The sequence below is a fragment of the Centruroides vittatus genome, unplaced genomic scaffold (genome assembly GCF_030686945.1).
Source record: "Centruroides vittatus isolate TY-2023 unplaced genomic scaffold, ASM3068694v2 contig_82, whole genome shotgun sequence".
NCBI classification, from domain to species: Eukaryota; Metazoa; Arthropoda; class Arachnida; order Scorpiones; family Buthidae; genus Centruroides; species Centruroides vittatus.
In genome coordinates, this window is record NW_027122533.1 from 137,825 (window position 1) to 158,458 (window position 20,634).

A 20,634-nucleotide genomic window follows, 5' to 3' on the forward strand; every position below is an offset into this window, starting at 1 on the left:
CGAAATTAGGCTTTTTACTATTGTATAACAAAAATTTAAAAAAATTTCTAATAAAATCTCATAACACACAATCATTTATTTATTTTTATGATTAATGATATAAAAGTTATTTTTAAATTGATATGCAACGCGTTGCTGGATGAATATTATAATTATAATATATATATATAAACACAGTATATATTTATTTATTGCTTAAGATTGATTCAATATTTTATGACTTTTGTAATAATGTGATCCTGAATCTTATAGTTGTGTACCCAATACGAACCTGAGTATTCCTTGTGTAGATCGTAACCTTTTTTCTACACGCTCTGTGTGTCTTGTCGTATTATCACTAAACAGCAATGATAATGCGAAGCGATCGTGTTGAAGAGCCTTAAAAATTAATTTCCGTAATTTATTGACACGTACATAAATCAAGTACAATACTATCACATCGTCACAGTTGTTAAATGTCGACCTATATGTAGGTACACTACATATAGGTTGACGTATGTAGTGCACCTTACCTCTTCGATGGGGACAAAGGCTTCACTATGGTAAACATCATTTTTCGATTTTAATTTAATAAATCGACTGTTAAAATGATGGTAATCTATCAAACACGTGCAGAAATTATAATTCATTATACAATCACAACACATGGAATTAGTTAGAAAAGTAATTCGTTTTATAAGTATTTATTTTATGTTGCAAATCTCTACCCATATACATATAAATTCTGCAGTAACTTGATATTAACAAGTTATTTGTTGCCATAAAGCTAAATGGAGTAGATTCAAAATCCATAATCGGGATTTAAATATACATGTAAATTCCTTCTGGTGTCCATCTGTGTCTTTCTTTAATTTCTAGAATTAGTTACATATAAGTCGAAAGCAGGTATGGAAAGGTTTGAGAAGAGTCCCCATTAACTGTATAAAAACTTTCGAAATCATATTGTTTCAATTCAAATATTTAATATTATTATTATATTAATATATTATATATTATTAATTATTATATATATAAATATATTGCGTGTTTTCGTTTATTTTATTATTATAAATATATAATAATATTATTTATATATTTATAAACGAAAACACGCAACTTTTCGCTGGCCCTTCGTTATTTCCAAACGAATGGCAACCCAGAACTCACCACCGGGAGGTGCTGCGTCAGAGTTCCACTGAGAGTTTGAAAGAATGCAACTCGATACGTGATTAATATCATTTGTGTAGTTTCATTCATCCTAACTCACACTTGAATAACATTTTTTTAACGTTAACAATTCTTTGTCATCTCTTCGCGATTCCGTATTTTCTCCTCCAACAAAACGGCGCCAACATTCTAACAATTGGTTACTTTCGACAAATGCGTGACGTGTGACGCGATTATTTTGTTAATTATTTTGTTAATTATTTCCAATATACGGCGCTACAACCAAAGACAGCAATTAATCCATACATATAAATTTAATCCATAATTTGGAAGCTGCCGAGTTTTTTAGCAATTGGTCTACAGCATGGTTGCACAGACTTATGAAGACTAGGGGCCACTCGGGCAAATCATGAACTGATGGCGGGCCGGCCGCCAGAAGTATAGGTAATTAAAGACAATAAAGAATTGATAATAATTTATTAAAATTCAAAAAGAATTTATTAATTTGAAGCGTGGCACTGCATAGTGCTTACAATCTTTTTTATATTTGGCTCAAATTTACTTGTAGCAACACGTAAAACTGCTTCCAAACTTTCATTTGCAAGGCGGTTTCGATTTTTTGTTTTATTATTATTTAGTATTGAAAAAGTTTGTTCACATATATAGGTAGAACCAAATAAGCTGGCACATTTCAGAGCGTTTATGCGCAACTTTTCGTACATATTTTTATCAATGCAGCGGTAAAAGTTCAGCAAGTCTCCTTCGTTGAATTTGTTGCGTAAATCTTGATCGTTTTGAATGTCGATAATTTCTAACTGCATTGACTCTGGCGCATTTTCAACTGAAATCGTGAAAGGATTGCTGAATATGTCCAACAGAGGTTTCACTTTTTTAAAATCCGAAAATCTGTCTTGAAAAGATTGAATCAAAATATCTAGCTTTTCTACATAACTGAAATTAATCGCAGTTTTGTTGAATTTTTCAGCCATTTTCTTATAATTCGGAAAATGATTGTAATTTCCAGAATTCAATTGTGATCTGAAAAGTGTCAGCTTGCATTGAAAGGATGATACATGAGCGTAGAGCTGGGATATCAGTTGATTTTTGCCTTGAAGCCGTGTGTTCAAGACATTCAAATGATTTGTAATGTCAACTAAAAAAGCCAAATCACACAACCAATCAGGATTTTTAAGTTCCGGGACATCCCTTTGCTTTTCCGCCAGAAATATTCCAATTTCTTCTATTAAATTTAGAAATCGTTCCAGTGTCAATCCACGGCTTAGCCACCTTACTTCTGTATAATACAGTAAATCTCCGTATTCGCTTTCGATGTCATCAAGGAATTGTTTGAATTGTCTGTGATTGAGTCCTCGTGATTTTATGAAATTTACAGTCGAAACTACCACTTTCATGACATTTTGAAATTCAATTTTTTTAGAACAGAGGGTTTCTTGGTGTATAATGCAGTGAAACTGCATGAGATCTTCAGCGTTTATGTTTTTTCCTTGCAGATGCTTTTTCAGCAAAGTAACTAGCCCGGAATTGACACCAATCATCGAAGGAGCACCGTCAGTCGCAACTCCCGATAATTTTGATAAGTCCAAATCAGTTTTTGAACACTCATCCAAAAGTACATTGAGTATATCAACTCCTTTGGTTTGACCTTTCAATGAACACATTCCGAATAACTCTTCTAAGACTTCAAAATCTTGAGTAACACCTCGTATGAATATGAGAAGTTGAGCTGTGGAACTAATATCAGTGGATTCGTCGAGTGCTAATGAAAAAAATTCAATGATCTTAGTTTTTTCAATTAATTGTTCCGCAATATTACCTGACAAAGACATAATTCGTCTTTGGATAGTCATACGATTCAGTTGAATTTTCTCAAACTTTTTTGCTGCTTCTGGACACATTTTCTTAGCGGCAATTTCTATGCATTCTTTTACAAAATCGCCATCATTGAAGGGGCGACTTCGCTTTGCTATCATTCGAGAAATTTCATAACTAACTTCTGTAGCTGTTTCTGAATCTTGAATGGGTTTTGTAAACATAGCTTGCTGACCAATAATCTCCCGTTTTAAAGACAACATTTTTTGCTTTCTTAATTCGCCTGTAAACTTGGTAAAAGAAGGATGCTGCGTTTCATAATGCCTTTTTACATTATATTCCTTTGCAATCGCAACAGAATTCTTGCAAATTAAACAAACGACTTTGTTATGCGACCATACAAAAAAGTATTTCTCAGTCCAAATTTCTTGAAACTGCCGATTTTCATCTTTAACCTTACGTTTTTTACTAGGTCCTGGCTTCTCCATGTTGCGTTCTAATCCTGGCTAGGATTAACACAGCACCTAAAAACAATTACAGTACCTACTTAAATTACCCATTCTTTTTTAAATTATCAAAAATAATTGATTAAATTCCTCAGAAATTTTAAGATTTTTATACAGATTTTATATCTGAAATAATGACGTAATTATTACAGTTAGAGAAATTCTGATAAAAATAGTAATTTCTTTGTTTTATTTTAATATTTGGCCAACATTAAAGCTAAATTTGATTAAAATTGATTAAATAGGTAGGGAAACACTTATTAATAACAGAGTTTTACTTACGATTTCACAACACAATTATACACGGCACTTGACGGGTTAACAGGAAATCTACGTTGAATGTGGATCAAAATATATGACACCGGCTAGTCGAGTTAAAATCTACACTAGAACTATTGCCTCCCCAAAACACTATTAAACTGCACTTATTCTCCTACGCTTCGTGTATCTACTCGTACCTACTCGAGAAATCGGGAATTCGGGACTATTGCTATCTCGCTTGCTCACACCGCGCTAGAAAATTCTTGATTTCTCTACTATTTTGAACTTTATATAAAGTTTTTAGATTTTTTTGGTTTTATTCTGGAATAGAATTAAATATTCTTCGAATGTACGAGAGTATTATTTTTGCTGTCGACGGGCCACCAGTATTCGACCGGCGGGCCGCATGCGGCCCGCGGGCCGCGGTCTGTGCATCCATGGTCTACAGCATAAGCATGTATAGCGAACGAACAAACAAACAATTAAACATTCTGATTTGTATATATAGATTAGAAAGTTATTTTTTAATCAATTAAAATTGAATTTTTTTAAATGGAAAGTAAAAACAACAAATAATCAATTTTAAAATTATAAATACATAGAAAAAATAATTTTTAAAAATTTTAGAATTAGATAAAATTAAATGTAAAATCGTAATAAGGCTAAATAAAAACTAATAAAATGTCACACTCGGTGTGACATTTTACGTATTTCTATTAAAGTGATAAAAACCAAAATATTGCCTAACAATGTTAAATAATAGATTTTTAAATAACTCTTTTAATTACGGTAGTTTAACGCTTGCGACCAGACGTCACTTAAAATTAATCCACTATTTAAATACTTTTCTGTGTGATAAGCTAATTTTATCATATTGTTGCATTGAAAAAGAATTAGAAAATGAGATCCATTAGTTTGTTTGGAGACTTTGCTAAGTAATAAACTCGTATTCTTTTATTAAAAGATGATATAATTTTTAAGAATATTTATTTTATATAAAACTTTCACTTGCAGGCAATCAGTTTAAGTCCTTCGTCTCTGGAAAGATCGAATGTGGGACAAATGGTAAATCTTCTAGCAAACGACGTCGGCAAATTTCAAAACGTGAGTTTAAAATAATTTTCTATACAATAATATGTTTAGTGTATATCACTTAAACCCATATATTTTGTCTACGTATAGAATCCTCACAAAATTCCTCGGACAACATGTCATTTTAATCAATCTCTAGTTTATTCTTTAATAATTTAAAACAGAAAATTCTTTTAGATTTATGATTAATTTGTTAGTAAAGTTTGAATATAAGATTTTTGCATTTGACTTGTAGAACAGCCTTCATCCGATTGTATCAAGAAAAGCCTGAACGCTCATCTGAAGTGATTTTATCCCAAATTTGCTTGAATGTTTGCTTCAACCATTCACACTTCTTGAGGACTTTTTCTTAGTACTATTTTTTTTATTTTTATATTTACATACAGGGGTCCATATCTGGTATTGCGTGGTACAACAAGTAAATACAATACTACATAAAACAATGTAAGTCGCGTTTATAATAAGTATAAAAGTTTAAGAATTAACATAACAGAGAGTGGAAATAAAAATACAGAGATAAAAATATATTACCGCGTATTTACAGCAAGGTAATAGGTCGAGTTAAATGGTGAAAGTGGACACAAAAGACGTAAAATAAAAATCGGAATGTGTATGTACGTATGGAGGAGTGGGCACGTTTGAACAGACAACAATCAGTTGTGTACAGTTAAGGTAAAGTATCTTTGTACCAATTCATGAAAGCTTTGTAGGCGTTTTGTTTATTTATTAAGTTCTTGCAATGAACTGAGCAGTTTTTACCATGGCCGTAGATGATAAGTTTGATTTAATGACTCTCTGTATTCCATATGGGGCATTCAAGAATGTAATGTTTATTACCATTTACAACCTTTGCCAGGTAACTACCAAAATTGCCATGATCAATTTGGAACTGCTTAAAATGGTTTGGTCTAAATCATTTATAGGAGAACATTTATTTAATTTCAGGAGAAACTAATAAATAATTCTTTGATGGCTTAAATAATGACTATTGCAGTCTTCTTGCCATGAGAGAAGGCCATTTCACAATAATTTTTTTCGGATGCTTAAGTTATATATATGATATGTGGCGAGAAAATTAGCGTCGTTTGCTGCAGCATTTACCAAGGTGTCGGCCCTTTCATTACCTAGAATACCTTGATAAGCACAAGTACAGGTGTAGTATGTATCAATCGATTTTAAAATACATATTGTATGTTGTTGGCGATGGGGTGGAGACTGTTTCTCGTGGAGCAGCAATTGATGAAGAACTGTCAGTAATTATTGAAACGTTAGCATTGGAAAAATTTTCATTAGTTCAGAAGATGGCCATCTCAATTGCCAACATCTCAGTTTGATACAGAGAGCAATAATATTTCAGCCTGAACTGTTCATAGTGTATTTCATTATTGTAACGGTAAGCAACAAAGCTACAGCCAACATTATTTTCAATTTTTGAACCATCTGTAAAAACCTTGATATCAGCAAGATTCAGAGAATCATTAATAAAATTAGGTTGTATACCAGGATGTTGCGAGCAGGTAAATTGCAAATGGTTTCCAAAATTGGATGCATTAAGATTTCTGTTAGTTGTTACGACATCGAGGCCTTACATAATGTTTCGCTGTTATTCTTTGATATGTAAAGAGATGAATTTATCTACAGGCGGTTTCCAGCTTCAATCTGAAGGCTGGCATTTGGTGTTGTAGATAAGCCTTTGCAATTTGCAAGTAACCTGCATTGTGCTGAAATTAGTTTTCTTCTTAGATGTACCCTTGGATAGCTTATTCCTAGCTGCCACGATCATAGGTAACAATTTGAATAAAGGTTTGGTTACAGATAAGTATAAAGTCATAGGTATAAGAAAGTTTTTCTGGCAACAAGTCAAAAAGCATAAAATTAAGTCAGATACGCATGCCAAACATGGGCGTTTGATATGAGTGTCTGTCAGACACTCATATTAAGTGTTCCCCAAATACCTGATTGTTCTCTTCACCTTAACATTCAGTCCCCATTTAACGGTGGGGACTGTGCGATATAGATTAGGTCGTTGTAGTTTGTTAATTAAATACAATACATTTTGTTTTAGCGACATTGAATTTTATTTTATTCTGAGAGCCCTAACTGTGAATCATATCAAGAATCCTGTTCCTTTTGTTTCCAGTTCAGCACGAGAACAACCCCCTACCAGCAGCAACACCAGCACATCGTCAGCATATGCGATTGTGCAATCCTGATCGAAACTCTTCATGGAGAAACTGTTAAAAGTAACATTCTATAACAAGTGGCCACAGACTGAACCCTGTGGGCAGCGTTGAACTATGTCGCGTTGAACAGCATACTTCCTTAAGCTCTTAACCCGAGATATCTCGGACTGCGCGTGCAAATGCGCAGAACTTAACCCGAGATAACTCGGGCTTGGCCTTAAGGGGCCTCAAAAAGGGCCCTGACATAACTTTTCCAAAAAGGTATGGATCAGCATATATACATTGTCAGAGCCGTAACTAGGGTATGGCCAATGTGGCTCCTGCCACAGGCGCCGATTTAATAAAGGCGCCAACGAAAAGGTTTCGGAATAATATGTATTCGAAAATTAATAACACAAAAAACTTTTATATTTATATTTATATAGTATTTATGATCTGTAATTTCTACGAACATATATAATATAACAAAATTTTCGATTTTTATGCTATTAAAATACAGGGGGACCAAAAAAAGCTGAGAAAAAATTTTACTAAAAAAAACATGATGTCATAAAAAACATCCAATAGCGTTTTAAAAAACTTTACCCACATCAAACCGTCAAATAGAAGTTTAGAACGATTTTATTAATTTGATTAAAAAAACTCTCATAAAAAACAATAGCACAATTAATTAGCTAATTATTAAATCGTCATTAAAAAATTTTGCAGCAAAAATAATTCATGAAATTTGAATAGGTGACCACTCCATTACAGGTTAGGAGGGGATGGCTCATTTCTTCTGCTTCGGTGGAAAAGGTGAAAGGGAGTGCATTGTATTAACATATTAGAATCTTCGCCTTTGGGTGTACTATAGATTACCACCTATGGAATTTCAGAACTTTGATTATATATTTCAACTCAGGGGACCGAGACGAGTTCAACAGTACCCTATTTTTGGACCGGACACGAAAAATAAAAAAGTTATCATATTTTTTAAGTTGTTATACTTTTTTAATGCTCTCACGAAGACGGCACCATAGTTGCTAGTATTGCCATCTTGCGGTAAAGTCTGCAAACCATGATGTCAGACTACGGTCATCTCCAGTAGGGTTAAACACGCGATACGAGAGCGGAGAGAGCGACGCGACTTCTGATCATCGCGCGATCGCCATTTCGGTTAATGTTACTTATGGCAGCAAACATGGCAGCCGTTCCCACTGTTCGTGCTCCCGACTGACCTTCCGGAGGGGAGCCGCCGGCAGGCCGCCATGTGCTAAACGTGACTAGTTATTGACTCACGGTAGTTCTTGAACAAAGTAAAAAAGAGGAAAACGTCTACTAAGGCCGCGACTCCACTAGCCGTAAAAGGGCCGTAAAACCCCTCACCGTAAAAGCTTTTAATCACATGACCATGATATTTTACGCCTGAGCAGGTCGTAAAACCAACGTAAAAGCGAGTTGAACACTGCTCAACTCGCTTTTACGTTGGTTTTACGACCTGCTCAGGCGTAAAATATCATGGTCATGTGATTAAAAGCTTTTACGGTGAGGGGTTTTACGGCCCTTTTACGGCTAGTGGAGTCGCGGCCTAAAGGCAATTTTAACGGCAAGTGACGCGACTCCCGATCGCGATAGCGAGGCCGACATAGCGGTTCAGAGCGAGTCCTGAGTTCAGATATATACCCAAAGACTCGAAATTCCATAGGTAGTAATCTATAGTATCTCCTAGCCTTTTATAAATGTTATTGTGTAGTGAGTTGTTGTTTTTTTTTATCAAATCTAGTAATAAGAAATATTACATTTAAAAATTGCTATGAGAAAATAAAATGTCTACAAAAAAGAAAAAATCTGGCTGGGAAAGTAAAAAACAAAAAGAAAGACAATTAGAAGAACAAAAAAAGCAATCTAAAATATTAGACAAATGGTGCATAAGGGTTAAGTAACCAGTAACATACCAATAAAGGTTAAACATTTATTTAATTTCGACATTTTAAAGTGATATTATTAACTCCATAACAATGTTGATAAGCAGCAGCAGTATGTATGTTGGAGTCATTTGCCTGTGTAACGAAAGTGAAATCGATGATAGTCAAAATTTAGTAAACGATTAGTGAAATCAATAGATGCGCAATTTAGAAATTAAAATGAATAATACTGTAGTTGTATGAAAGCACCGATTGATAACGTATTCGTAGAAACGCATTATCGAGATTACATTTATTTATTATTCTTTGAGATGGCGCCATTTGGGCAACCGTGGAACACTTTGTTGCATTACTACACCTGTTTGTAAATTCACTAGTAGATTAATAATGTATTATTGTATATATTTGTTTCTTAACGTTGTTATAATAATACTCTTTACATCAAGCAACAATTTCAAATGCCAAAATTGATTGATTGTGAAATTGTTCGAATTTTATTAAATTTAAATTCATTAAAATAATGTGTTATATTTTGTTTTAAAAAAAAACATAAAAGATTATTTATAAACATATATTTTAAATTATTTACCGTATATATAGTTGAAAATTATATAGAATGTCATTAGATAATTTTTTTAGAATAACGTTTCCATCTATGTGTTTTTTTTAATAACAAAAATTAAAAAGGCGCCATTTTTATTCTTGGCCATAGGCATCCAAAATCCTAGTTACGGCTCTGTACATCGTTACCTATCACCTATGCAAATTTTATAAATGTTTTTGACCAGCGAAGAATATTTTATGACGATTTATTAACTACAGAATTAATCGTGCTATTATTTTTTATGGGAATTTTTTTACAAAATTAATTAAATCGTTCTAAACTTGTATTTGACCTTTTTGACTTTTCTAAAATTTTTTAAATGCTGTTGGATGCTTTTTAAGAAATAAGCAGGTTTTTCTTATTGTTTATTCAGTAAAATGTTTTTCCCATACCTTTTTTTTTGGTCCCCTCATATTTTATTAGCATAAAAATCGGAAATATTGTGTTTTATTTGAACAGATGCGGTAAGTTAGCTCCCTTCCAGCTTTAAACCGATCATCCCCTGAATCGTACATGAGAACTACCCGGGAAAACTGCCTCCAGCTGTTTCCAAGGTCAACTGGTTTGTTTACCACGTAGACTACACGTGTGAAATTTCACGCCTTATTAAGTAAATGAATGAACTCCCTGCATCTATATTTATCAAATAAAAGCATTTTTGAAAGATTATTTTTAACTTTTTATATAGTTTCTATGGAAAAACACTTTTTGAGGCGTTTTTTTCGCGGAAATTATTTCCTGGCAATTTTTTAAATGTTAAATTCGTATTTAAGTGGAAATAATTAGTATATATAAAAAATAAATTCTTAAAAAATATTTTTTGCCATTAGAGATTGCCAATTTCTAATGGCAAAAAATTTTCCAGAGAAAAGTAGCCAGAGAAAAGACGAGGCAAGACATTGCACATGCAACTATCTGTTGCACGTGCAAATGCCTTGATTCAATGGTCCTCTTTCACACGTGTGTAAAACGTTTCAGTCGTCTGCACATTTAATGAGGATCTTGAAAAAATTTTTCACGCCACGTGGTCCAAACAATTCAACTCTGTCAAACAAAAATAATGGACAAGTAAGGAAATCAATGATTTTAAACTTTGCATATTGTAGAGTTACAGTTATGTTCCTGAGGAAGTCTTGTAATGTGTAAAAAATATTGTCTAAGTATTTGATGGTAGGTAGCTGGTGCTAGATCTGGAGTCATAAAGCACTGTCAAATGCACTAGAAATGTCTACACTTATGGCTAGATCATGTTGAAAAGTTTCTAAAAGATGTACAATGTCGATATAAGCATTTTGTGTTGCATCAGCAGAATATCTCTGTGGCTGAAAAACCAAACTATCATGAAGTTGCTGTTTTGTTTCCATATGTCACATAAGTCTATTCTTAAGGAGGTGCTCGAGCACTTTTTCAAAAGCTGGTATCAAAGAAATAGATCTGGTTTCTTACAATTGCCTAATTTAGGTATGGAAACGATATTCGCATGCTTCCACGCACAGGGAAAATGTCGTGCCTCAAACAGGAGTTATAAATTGCAAAAAAGTTTTTAGAAGATTCCTCGAAGACAATATATACAAATGTGTCTTTATTCCAATTTAGTTTTTTTAAACACACATTTGAGGAATTAACAATCTCACGGTGGTGTCAACCTTTCTTTATAGGCTGCTGTCTGCATCTGAATGCAAAACAGTTAAACAGCCTATTCGCGTTTTTCATGAACTATAGAGGGCGCTGCATTTTTTACAAAATGGCTTCTTCATCTGGGTCGCTTGTAACTAGTATTGTAAAATTAATCATATATTATTGTCCGATATAATGATATAAGCTGCTTGTAGCTGTTTATCGAGAAATTTTATAGTAGAACAATTATTGCTAGCGGGACACGTCTTTATGTGGTATCAAGTGAGAGATCGTTCTATACATATTTGTGCCCTTTGTGTTAAGAGTATCAGCTTCGACATTGTCTTATCAGGACTGGATTTACAAGTAAAAAGCTTTTTAAATTGTTGCTTAGGGCTTCGACATTCAAGAAGCTTCAAATATTTGTAAAAAAAATTAAAGTCGAATTTTGTAATAAACATTTTTTACGAAGCAACAATATATGCTTTACTTTTTATTTTGTGTAGTATTTCATTAATTTTTTTTCTAAGAATTAACATAAGGTCTTTTTTTTAAAAAAATTGATAAAACGAATTTTAAAAAAGATTTTTAATGGAATGAGTATAAAAATTTAATTAAATTCAGTTATAAAACAAGACTAGTGAAACCTCATCTTTTTCTTCCAATATCAGTATAAATTGGAGACATAATCTGATTTAATACTTTTGTTTTTATGATTCACTTCTAAAATTGTGAAGGGTTGGTAAGGGGACTTAAAGTTCAGCTTAGGGCTTCAAAATGCTTAAATCCGATCCTTTGTCCCACACAAAATTACTGGCATTTTAACTTTAAGAAAATATCTTTTAAAATTGACAGCATAACTTGTTCATGTAAAGATGGACAATCGGGAAACCGCCAATTATTAACAGTAATCCACTCTCAGAATTCGGAGAAGCTCAAATATAACCGACCGATTTACGAATAATCATCTGTTTTTCGTATGGGAATAGACGAAAATTTACATTAGGCTCCCGTAAGTCTTTGAAATTGTAATTTGGAACGCAACAGAAAGCTTTGCTTTTTCTATTCATCTTTACTGCTGATAATACACAAGAGTTAAGCAAACGACCCAGATAGAATAGTTTTGTTTTTAAACACCAGAGGGCGAGCATTCGGTGAAAAATGCGAATAAAGAAAGTTCGACTCGGGCGTCAGATTGTCAATCCCTCAAATGTGCGTTTAAAAAAAGTGGATTGGAATGAAGACACATTTGTATATATTCTATTTAAGAAATCTTTTTAAAGGGTTTTTATCATAAATTCAACCTGGCCATATTTTTATATTAAAGGAGTTGTACAGTACATATTGGTAGGTATTCCACACCACATATTTGTTTCAATTGACCACTGGATGGCCGAGTGGTCAAGGTGGCAGTATACCACTCTGGGTGAGCTGGGATCAGATCTGATGGGTCGAAAAATCTCCATGAATTTTTCGGGGGTGGTCTGCCCGGATACGTCGGGCTCCGTGCCTCATCAGCCGGCCGCCCCATTGTTTGCCTGGCCGAACCCATAATGATCCTGCTAAAAAGAGGTCCTGTTGGTGTCCATATGGATGAAAAAGTTAAAATAACTATATATCTTATAGGAAATGCTGAGGGATGCTACAAGCATTTTAATATTTAATATGTTGAACCAGCCAAGCATTAATGCTTTTAGCATTGTGACAACTTGCATCATTCTGCTGGAAAATAAACTGTCCATAATATTGTAATTTTTCTAATGATGGTAACAATTCTCCCAAGAGTCGCAATTTGAACAAGTTGTGTACTTTTTCTGCTTTTGCTTGAATTGTGTTTATTCAGTATATTTTGTGAGTACAGTGAAACTTTTTATATCGTCGGATTCGTCTCGAGAAGAAGAGTCGATTGGTCCCAAATTTTGGGCCCTAGCTTTTAAAAATCGAGGGTTACGACTGGAAGAAAAGTGACTTTTCCGAGATCGGTTGTCCGAAAGATGTGACCCGCTAAACCGGAAAGGAAACCGTATTCAGTTACTACTGCACCAGCTGAGTACTGTGTGAAAATTTGGCTGTTGTAGGACCACCAGTTTTAGTGTAATAACAGTTAAAAAAAAAAATTAAACGTCGGTCTTCGGCGGCCCACATCGGGCTTTTGGGGAGGCATCCACTGTAAAGTTTTACATTGTTGGCAAGGTGGACCCATCAGCAACGCTCAGTTAAAATTTGAGGATTCTAGCTTTAATAACTTTTGAACTATGGCAAGTTTAAAACTTAGACATTTTCTTCACTGGCCAGCCACTGGTGTGTTCATGGCAACGGTCGATGACCTCAGCGGATCTAACGGTTATTCCAACGGATTTCCTTATTTTCCTGGTATGCTAGAGGAGTGTGTAGCTCATATGCGGCTTTATACTCCGGAAGAAACAGGAGATGATCGCTCAGCGACCGAAGAGTCGGCCTTATAAAAGACAGCCAATCCGAGAAGACAGATAAGAGGTCACAGATGCGATCAAAGTCGGCCTTATAGGAGACGGCCCCCGCGAGAAAGGGAGATAGGAATGCCTTCCGGGAGGACTTGGGGAAAGCTGGCCCCTATTCAGGCGTCATTAGCAAGGAGAAAAACCCGGAAAAAACTCCCCGCTGCCAGCTCGTCCGAGTGAGGCGAGAACCCCCGATCGAACTCCGGTGTTTAAGGTCTGGTCTCCGCCAGTATGAGCGGAGACGGAGTCCATTCGCCCACCGGTGATTCCAACGGATTTAACTGCCGCTCTACTTTTTAAAGCCGATACTGAAGTGACGTAATCGATTCTAACTAGTGTTGCCGTTCTTAGTACATTTGTACTTTTCGGGTACATTTTGCTTTTTCGAGAGCATTGAAAGTACACTTAGATTTTTAGTACATTTTAAGTATATTATAATATTTCAGTACCATTCATGGAACAGAATAATATTTCATGCCTTAACTAGAAAATGCGAAAAAAATTAGTTTAATAAAGTCTACTAGTATGACTAGTGTCACTGCTTGCTAATTTGATTTACCCCGCGTTTCTTTATGCAGCGCTCGAGAAGCGCTTTACAGCGAACACACTGAAACTGGCTTCAAATTGGCCAATATTGCTCGTGACGTGATTTTGCTACACTCTCGCTGCATAAAGAAACATGACCTTACCCAATCACAACATACACATGGTATATGTCGGTCGCGTCAACAACATACAGATAGTTGCACGTGCAAATGTCTTGACTCAATGGTCCTCTTTCACACGTGTGTCAAACGTTTCAGTCGTCTGCACATTTTCATGAGGATCTTGACAAAATTTTTCACGTTACGTGGTCCAAACAATTCAACTCTGTCAAACAAAAATAATGGACAAGTAAGGAAATCAATGATTTTAAACTTTTGTCGTCAATAATATCAAAATATTCTTTAAGTCAGAGTCGAATTATTACAGAAAATAGTTTTGAAATTGTACAAGTATAAATAATATAAATACTTTTATATTATTTTCTACCACTATAATTTAATTGTTAAATTATGAACTTCAATTTTAGTAATCTTGGTAAAAGAAATAACTTTTGTTAATTTGAATCTGTCCATGCATATTCAATTTATAATTTATTTTATCCATCACTTATATATTAAAAAATCAACACATAATGCTGTAACTAATAATGAACGTTAACAAAAAACCAAACACACTATTTTCATAAAATCTTTTTATGAAATATTTAATTTTAAAGTATTCGTATTTAACCAGTATTCATGAATATGAATTTGAAATAAGCACAAAAGTTGAGTATGATGGTATATTAAATTAATATTAAAAGCAATTAACCATAAAAGAAAATAGTACATTTTTTGAAGGAGCTTCAGTACGTTTTGAAATTTCATTGCGGCAACACTGATTCTAACTTTGTAATTGTGCTTCTTCTGTCAACTACTATGTAATCTTTTGTATTAGTGTTAAGTTAATTTTAGATAATTTTAGTGCTATCTTTTCCTTCTGGACTGCTGGGTGTCTAACCTGACCGTACAGAAATTGTGGAACAGAAGTTCAACTGTCCAGTACTTTCCTTCAGTTTGGGGGGCATTAGGTATACACAAGCACACTTCTGGAGTTTTCAATGGTGGAAAAGCAGTGTAATAAGGTGTCAGTCGTTTTAGGACCCATTCCTGAGGAGGAGTTGAAGCGGGATTCCGCTTCGGAGACAGCACATTAGGAGATCACATCTTCTATTCCCATGGGGATTACAACAGAATATGATCTTAAACAGGCAGATGATTTTCTAGGGAAGGTGTTAGATCTTTGCTCCAAAGCATACCAGTAGTACTATCAAGGTACATCACCAGGCAGAAATAAGATAGTACGTTGCGAAAATGCATGGTTTCCTGTACCAAATGCACGAAATTCTTGGAGAATTGAGAAGAAATAGAGAAACAATTAAAGGAAATGACAGAATACAACAAGTTGCTGAAAACAATGGGCTATCTGGTAGTCTTCATAAATCCTATGCTCAAGTGGTTAAATCTAACAACAATGCAAGCCATACGACTAAGACAATTACAAAATCGCTTTCCACTAAGCTTCTTAATGAAGGGATTGGTGGCCGTCATGCTGTCTTAGTTTATCCGGCTTAAGGTGAACAAGATGAACAAACAGACATTCATCCTACTGTTACTACCATTCTGTCGGAAATCCGGCCGTTAGATATAGCATTAAAGTAAAGGGTGTAAGAAGAATTCGAAATGAAGAGTTCTGCTTCCGGGTGGGAGATGACAAGGATGGTGAAAGATTACGTGTGGCAATCGAAAATATACCAACAATCAAAGACAAGATTAGATGCCATGTCTCAGAGGGTAGACGACCACGTATCATTCTCTTAAATGTATCACATTCTGTAGAGTCAGAACAACTTTATGGACACAACGTTCAACCAAAACGACACATGGAAAGGTATCAATAAAGACGAACTTTTAAATTCTTGTCGAATTAGCACATCAATAGAGAGAGGCAAGGTCAGAGATAACTGTTGCCATATAGTGTTGTCGGTAAAACCCTCCATCAGAAACTTACTGATTCAGCATAAACATATCGCCCTTGAATGGGCAAATGTTAAAATAGATGACTATGTACTGTACATACCTATTATTAGGTGTTTCCGATGCGCAGGTTATTACCACATGGCTAAGGACTGCACTGAACAAACTCATTGCAGTCATTGTACTAAGGACCATAAATTCGCAGAATGCAGCGAGAAACATAATACTCCTTGCTGCATAAATTGCATGCATTTCAATAGAGGACAGCCAATGGCAAAGAAAATTCCAACGAATCATAATGCCTATGATAGAAAATGCCCCACACTACAGAAATTAAGGAGTCAAAGAATCAGACAGACAAACTATGGGGTTTAGTACAACAGGAAATCATACTCAGAATTCATATCCATAATAGTCTCTTGAATCAAAACAATAATATCACTGTTGTTCAACTGAATGCCGAAAAATGCAAAGCAGCCTCTTCCTTGCTGATTAAGACTGTGGAGGAAAAAAGGGCAGATATAATAGTTCTACAAGAACCATACACAATTTCTGGCTGCATTGTTCGCTTTGGAAACAGGAAAGTCTTCCCTCCTAACAATTTGTATGATAGGCCTAAAACTGGGATTTTATTCCCGAACAAAGATATAAATATTGACTTCTGTCCATTACTCAGCACTGACTGTATTACGACTGTTCAGATAACTTATATGAATAGACACTTACTCATTACTTCAGCTTATAGCTCTCCTTATGAAGATATTCAAGGTATTCTGCAAAAACTAGACAACATCAGTCAGAAAATTAATAATTCTCCTTGGATTCTTGCGGGAGATTTCAATGCTAAGTCGCCTACATGGTCCAGTCCGATTGAAGATGTAAGAAGCAGAATATTAATAGACTTCCAATCTAGCCATGACATGGTTTCATGTAACTCGAGTGACCTGCCAACTTTCTTCACAGACAGAGGAGAGAGTTGGGTGGACATTTGTGCGGCTAATAGACTTGCTCTCAACCACATGAACAGCTGCGAAACTCTTGAGGAAGTTAGTGCTAGTGATCATCGCTACATTGTATGGAAACTTGTCAACACCCCACTATTAAGGTCTGAAAAGTATATTAAAGATCAGACTGACTGGGATGTATTCAAAAATTGGTTTAGCGAGTATTGGGCATCTCGAGAGATTTATGACATAACGGACATTGATTCTTTGGCCGATCACCTTAATACAGTAGAGCGTCGATAAGTGGAACGTCGGTAAGTGGAATGGCCGGAAGGTGGAACGATTTTCAATCGGACTGTGTCGTGCTGAATCGAATGTTTTCGATACTAAATTTACTTCTAAAGTATAATTTTCATGTTTTTTAAATTATTTAATATATTTATTTTGTTTGTACAAAATGCAGAAATAATTTTTAACGATACAATACCTCTATGATTATTATAAAAATTTTCGTTAGGCTTAAAATCGACGAAAATTCAACACGAAGCGACACGCAACGGAGAAAAATTTGAACATCGGACAGGTTAATGTATTTTTTCGTACAAAGTCGGAAACTGGAACAAATCATTAACTGGAAGGACCCCAGTCCCCAATTTGTTCCACTTATCGACGCTCTACTGTATTTCCATTATCGAAGCATGCCACTTATCTACGAAATTTAAACAGATTAACAGAAAAGGGGATTATTGGTGGTATGAGGACCTCGCCGAACAGAGACAGAAAACACGTAAATTACAAAAGAGGTTCCGGATAGAGACAGACCCAGATAGGAAAGCGCGAAAAAGACAAAAATACTTAAGTTGCTTTAATAGGTATAAAATGGATACAAATAAAACACGCACCAAAGAATGGCAAGATTTCTGCACCAGTGTCAGTAAACAAAATGTGTGGAGCGAGCCTTATTATGTTGTATGCAAACAGAAAACTGGCAACGAAATACCGGCCAACATAGTAAAAACGGATGGTACTTACACACAAGACTACCATGACTCTGTGAACTATATGTTAGACACACACTTCCCTATTGATTGTGAGGAAGAGAACAATAGTAACCAAGAAAGGATTAGGAATAAAACCTCTAACTCTCCTACCACGGACGAGGATAGACCATTTTCCTTTAACGAAGTTCAGAGGGCGATCAAGACTATTAAAAAGAAGAGGGCACCTGGGATTGATGGGGTGACCCCAGAGATGCTTAAGCATACATTCAACTCTGTGCCAATGGCATTTGTGTACACATTCAATAAGTCTCGAAAAGGGACATTTTCCGAAAATATGGAAACAAGCGTCTATTAAATTCATACTCAAACCGGGTTCTGACTCGCATTTTAAACCGAACCATTATAGGCCCATAAGTCTTTTGTCTGTACCCAGAAAGGTTCTAGACAGGTTACTTATTGATAGAATTAATTATTGCCTATACCAAAATAAATGGATGCATAAAGGTCAATTTGGATTTGTCAAGGGCCGCTCTACCTGTCATGCAATTCACTCTCTTATACATTTCATCAAACAGGCTTGGAGTCGCAACGAACATGCTCCCATCATTACAATAGACTACCGCAATGCATTTAACACCATATAGTGGCCAACGATTTTCAATCAGTTAAAAGAAGCTATATGCCCTGGAAATCTTTGTGCAACTCTTCAGAGTTATTTGTCAGAAAGAACTGCTGGTGTGTATCACAAAAGGGCAGATATTATCCGCTCAATTAATAGAGGATGTCCACAGGGCTCGAGGTCAGGCCCGAGCCTGTGGAACATCGTTTGTAATGACTTACTTAAGTTGAATGAGAATAACTGCCATCAATGAAAGTTACAGAGTTATGCCGATGATACGGTGCTTATGATCTCAAATAAGAACGGCAAAAGACTTCAAGAAAAGGCCAATACAATACTAAACAAGATATATGAATGGAGTAAAGAAAACAAACTCGAAATAAACTACGATAAATGCGAGAACATGGTCCTCACAAAAGAAAAACAGCTGCAAAAAGCCTTTAATATTACTATGAATGGTAACAGTATTATTGATAAAAATGTAAAAGTTATAAAGTACCTAGGACTAATGATCGATCAAAGCCTCACTTGGACGAAACATATTGACTATGTTGCAGGCAAAGTTAGAAAAACTACTAACGCTTTGCTTAGCTTGGCCCACAGAGATTGGGGATTCAACGGGAGGACAATAAGGAAGCTTACAAGGCCTGTATTGAGCCTGTCATTTTATATGGTGCCCCATTCTGGAAAGAGAGAGTAGACATAATAAATATTAAACGTAAGTTATAGACAATGCATAGACCATTATTGCTTCGGCTCTGCAGAGCGTAGAGGTCCACTTCAAATGCAGCACTGCAGGTTTTAGCGGTATCATGCCCTTATACCTCAAAGCCAAAATACCGACATGGACCTAGACTTTAGACAACATTTTGATCACAACAGAAAATCTTAACGAACTGACTAAATATGCCAACATTGGTTGCCTGCCCAACCTTGATTGGGATCTTCTCAATACCTTTGAGCAAGAAGGAAGTTTCAAAGAAAAGACCAATTATGCTCACCCTGCAAGGAATAAGAATGTGTTTATCACATATATTTATGACAATTCGTTCCCTAAGCACTTTATTTTCACAGAGTCGAAGAGTGGGGAGAATGTTGGTGCTTCCTTTGTTTATTCAATTCATGGCAATCCCAACTTTAAGTACACAGCTGGTTTTAAATTGGTCAATTATTGTACCGTGCCTGAAGCAGAGTTGTTTGCCATATATCGGTCGCTGGTATATATTCGAGACCTTAAAAATCATAAGGGACACGTACGAATTTGCACCGATAATCAAACTGCATTACAAAGGATTATTGGGTATAAGAAACAGTGCCGTACGACCAATCTTATACATGAAGTCTTACAAGACATGAGGAACTTCAAGGTAAGCTTCTCCTGGATTAGGGGACAGAGCGGAGTGCAAGGGAACGAACAGGCCGATAGAATAGCAAAACAACATGCCAAGAAAACAGGGGAGATCATCTATCCTTATCTTACTTACAACAATATCAGGACTTTGATCGAGAACACTGCTACGCTTCTTTGGCAGGCCGAATGGTGCAAGGGTGAAACAGGAAGAGTCACATTTGAATTTCTTCCAAATGTTCTGGAGAGACTTCGCACGAAACACTTAGAGTTAAATAGTGCCATAACACAAACACTCACCGGCCATGGTTACTTTAAATACTATTTACATAGGTTCGGGCACGGCGAGGATGAATTTGTGAGTGCGATAGTTCTTCTGTTCAAAACGTGGAACATTTCATTTTTCAGTGCAATACGTACAACAGGAACAGAACAAGGCTCATCCACAAGACTTTGAAATATGGTCATAATTGGCTATGCCCTTTAAGGTTCCTAGTATCTAATGGTGAACTATTTAAGGAACTTACTACATTCATTA

At 35.3% G+C, this 20,634-nt stretch overlaps 2 protein-coding genes across 2 annotated transcripts in view; one reads left to right on the plus strand and one right to left on the minus strand.

Annotated features, from left to right (window-relative positions):
- Positions 1-20,634, plus strand: part of LOC136982322 (ATP-binding cassette subfamily C member 4-like) — a 67,623-nt gene that overhangs the window by 28,872 nt on the left and 18,117 nt on the right. The window contains exon 5 of the mRNA XM_067278798.1: positions 4,758-4,847. Within this exon, the coding sequence (XP_067134899.1) occupies positions 4,758-4,847 (90 nt within the window). The remainder of the gene's footprint in view (positions 1-4,757; positions 4,848-20,634) is intronic.
- Positions 1,523-3,911, minus strand: LOC136982301 (general transcription factor II-I repeat domain-containing protein 2-like). Its single transcript, XM_067278777.1, has 2 exons — positions 3,806-3,911; positions 1,523-3,431 (listed from the first exon to the last, which is right to left on the minus strand). The coding sequence occupies exon 2, from the start codon at positions 3,237-3,239 to the stop codon at positions 1,647-1,649; it is 1,593 nt and encodes a 530-aa protein (XP_067134878.1). The 5' UTR covers positions 3,240-3,431; positions 3,806-3,911; the 3' UTR covers positions 1,523-1,646.

What these genes read in the sequence shown, in the direction of transcription:
- LOC136982301 (XM_067278777.1), bottom strand. Translation starts at nt 3,239, where the DNA reads ATGTTGTCTTTAAAACGGGAGATTATTGGTCAGCAAGCTATGTTTACA.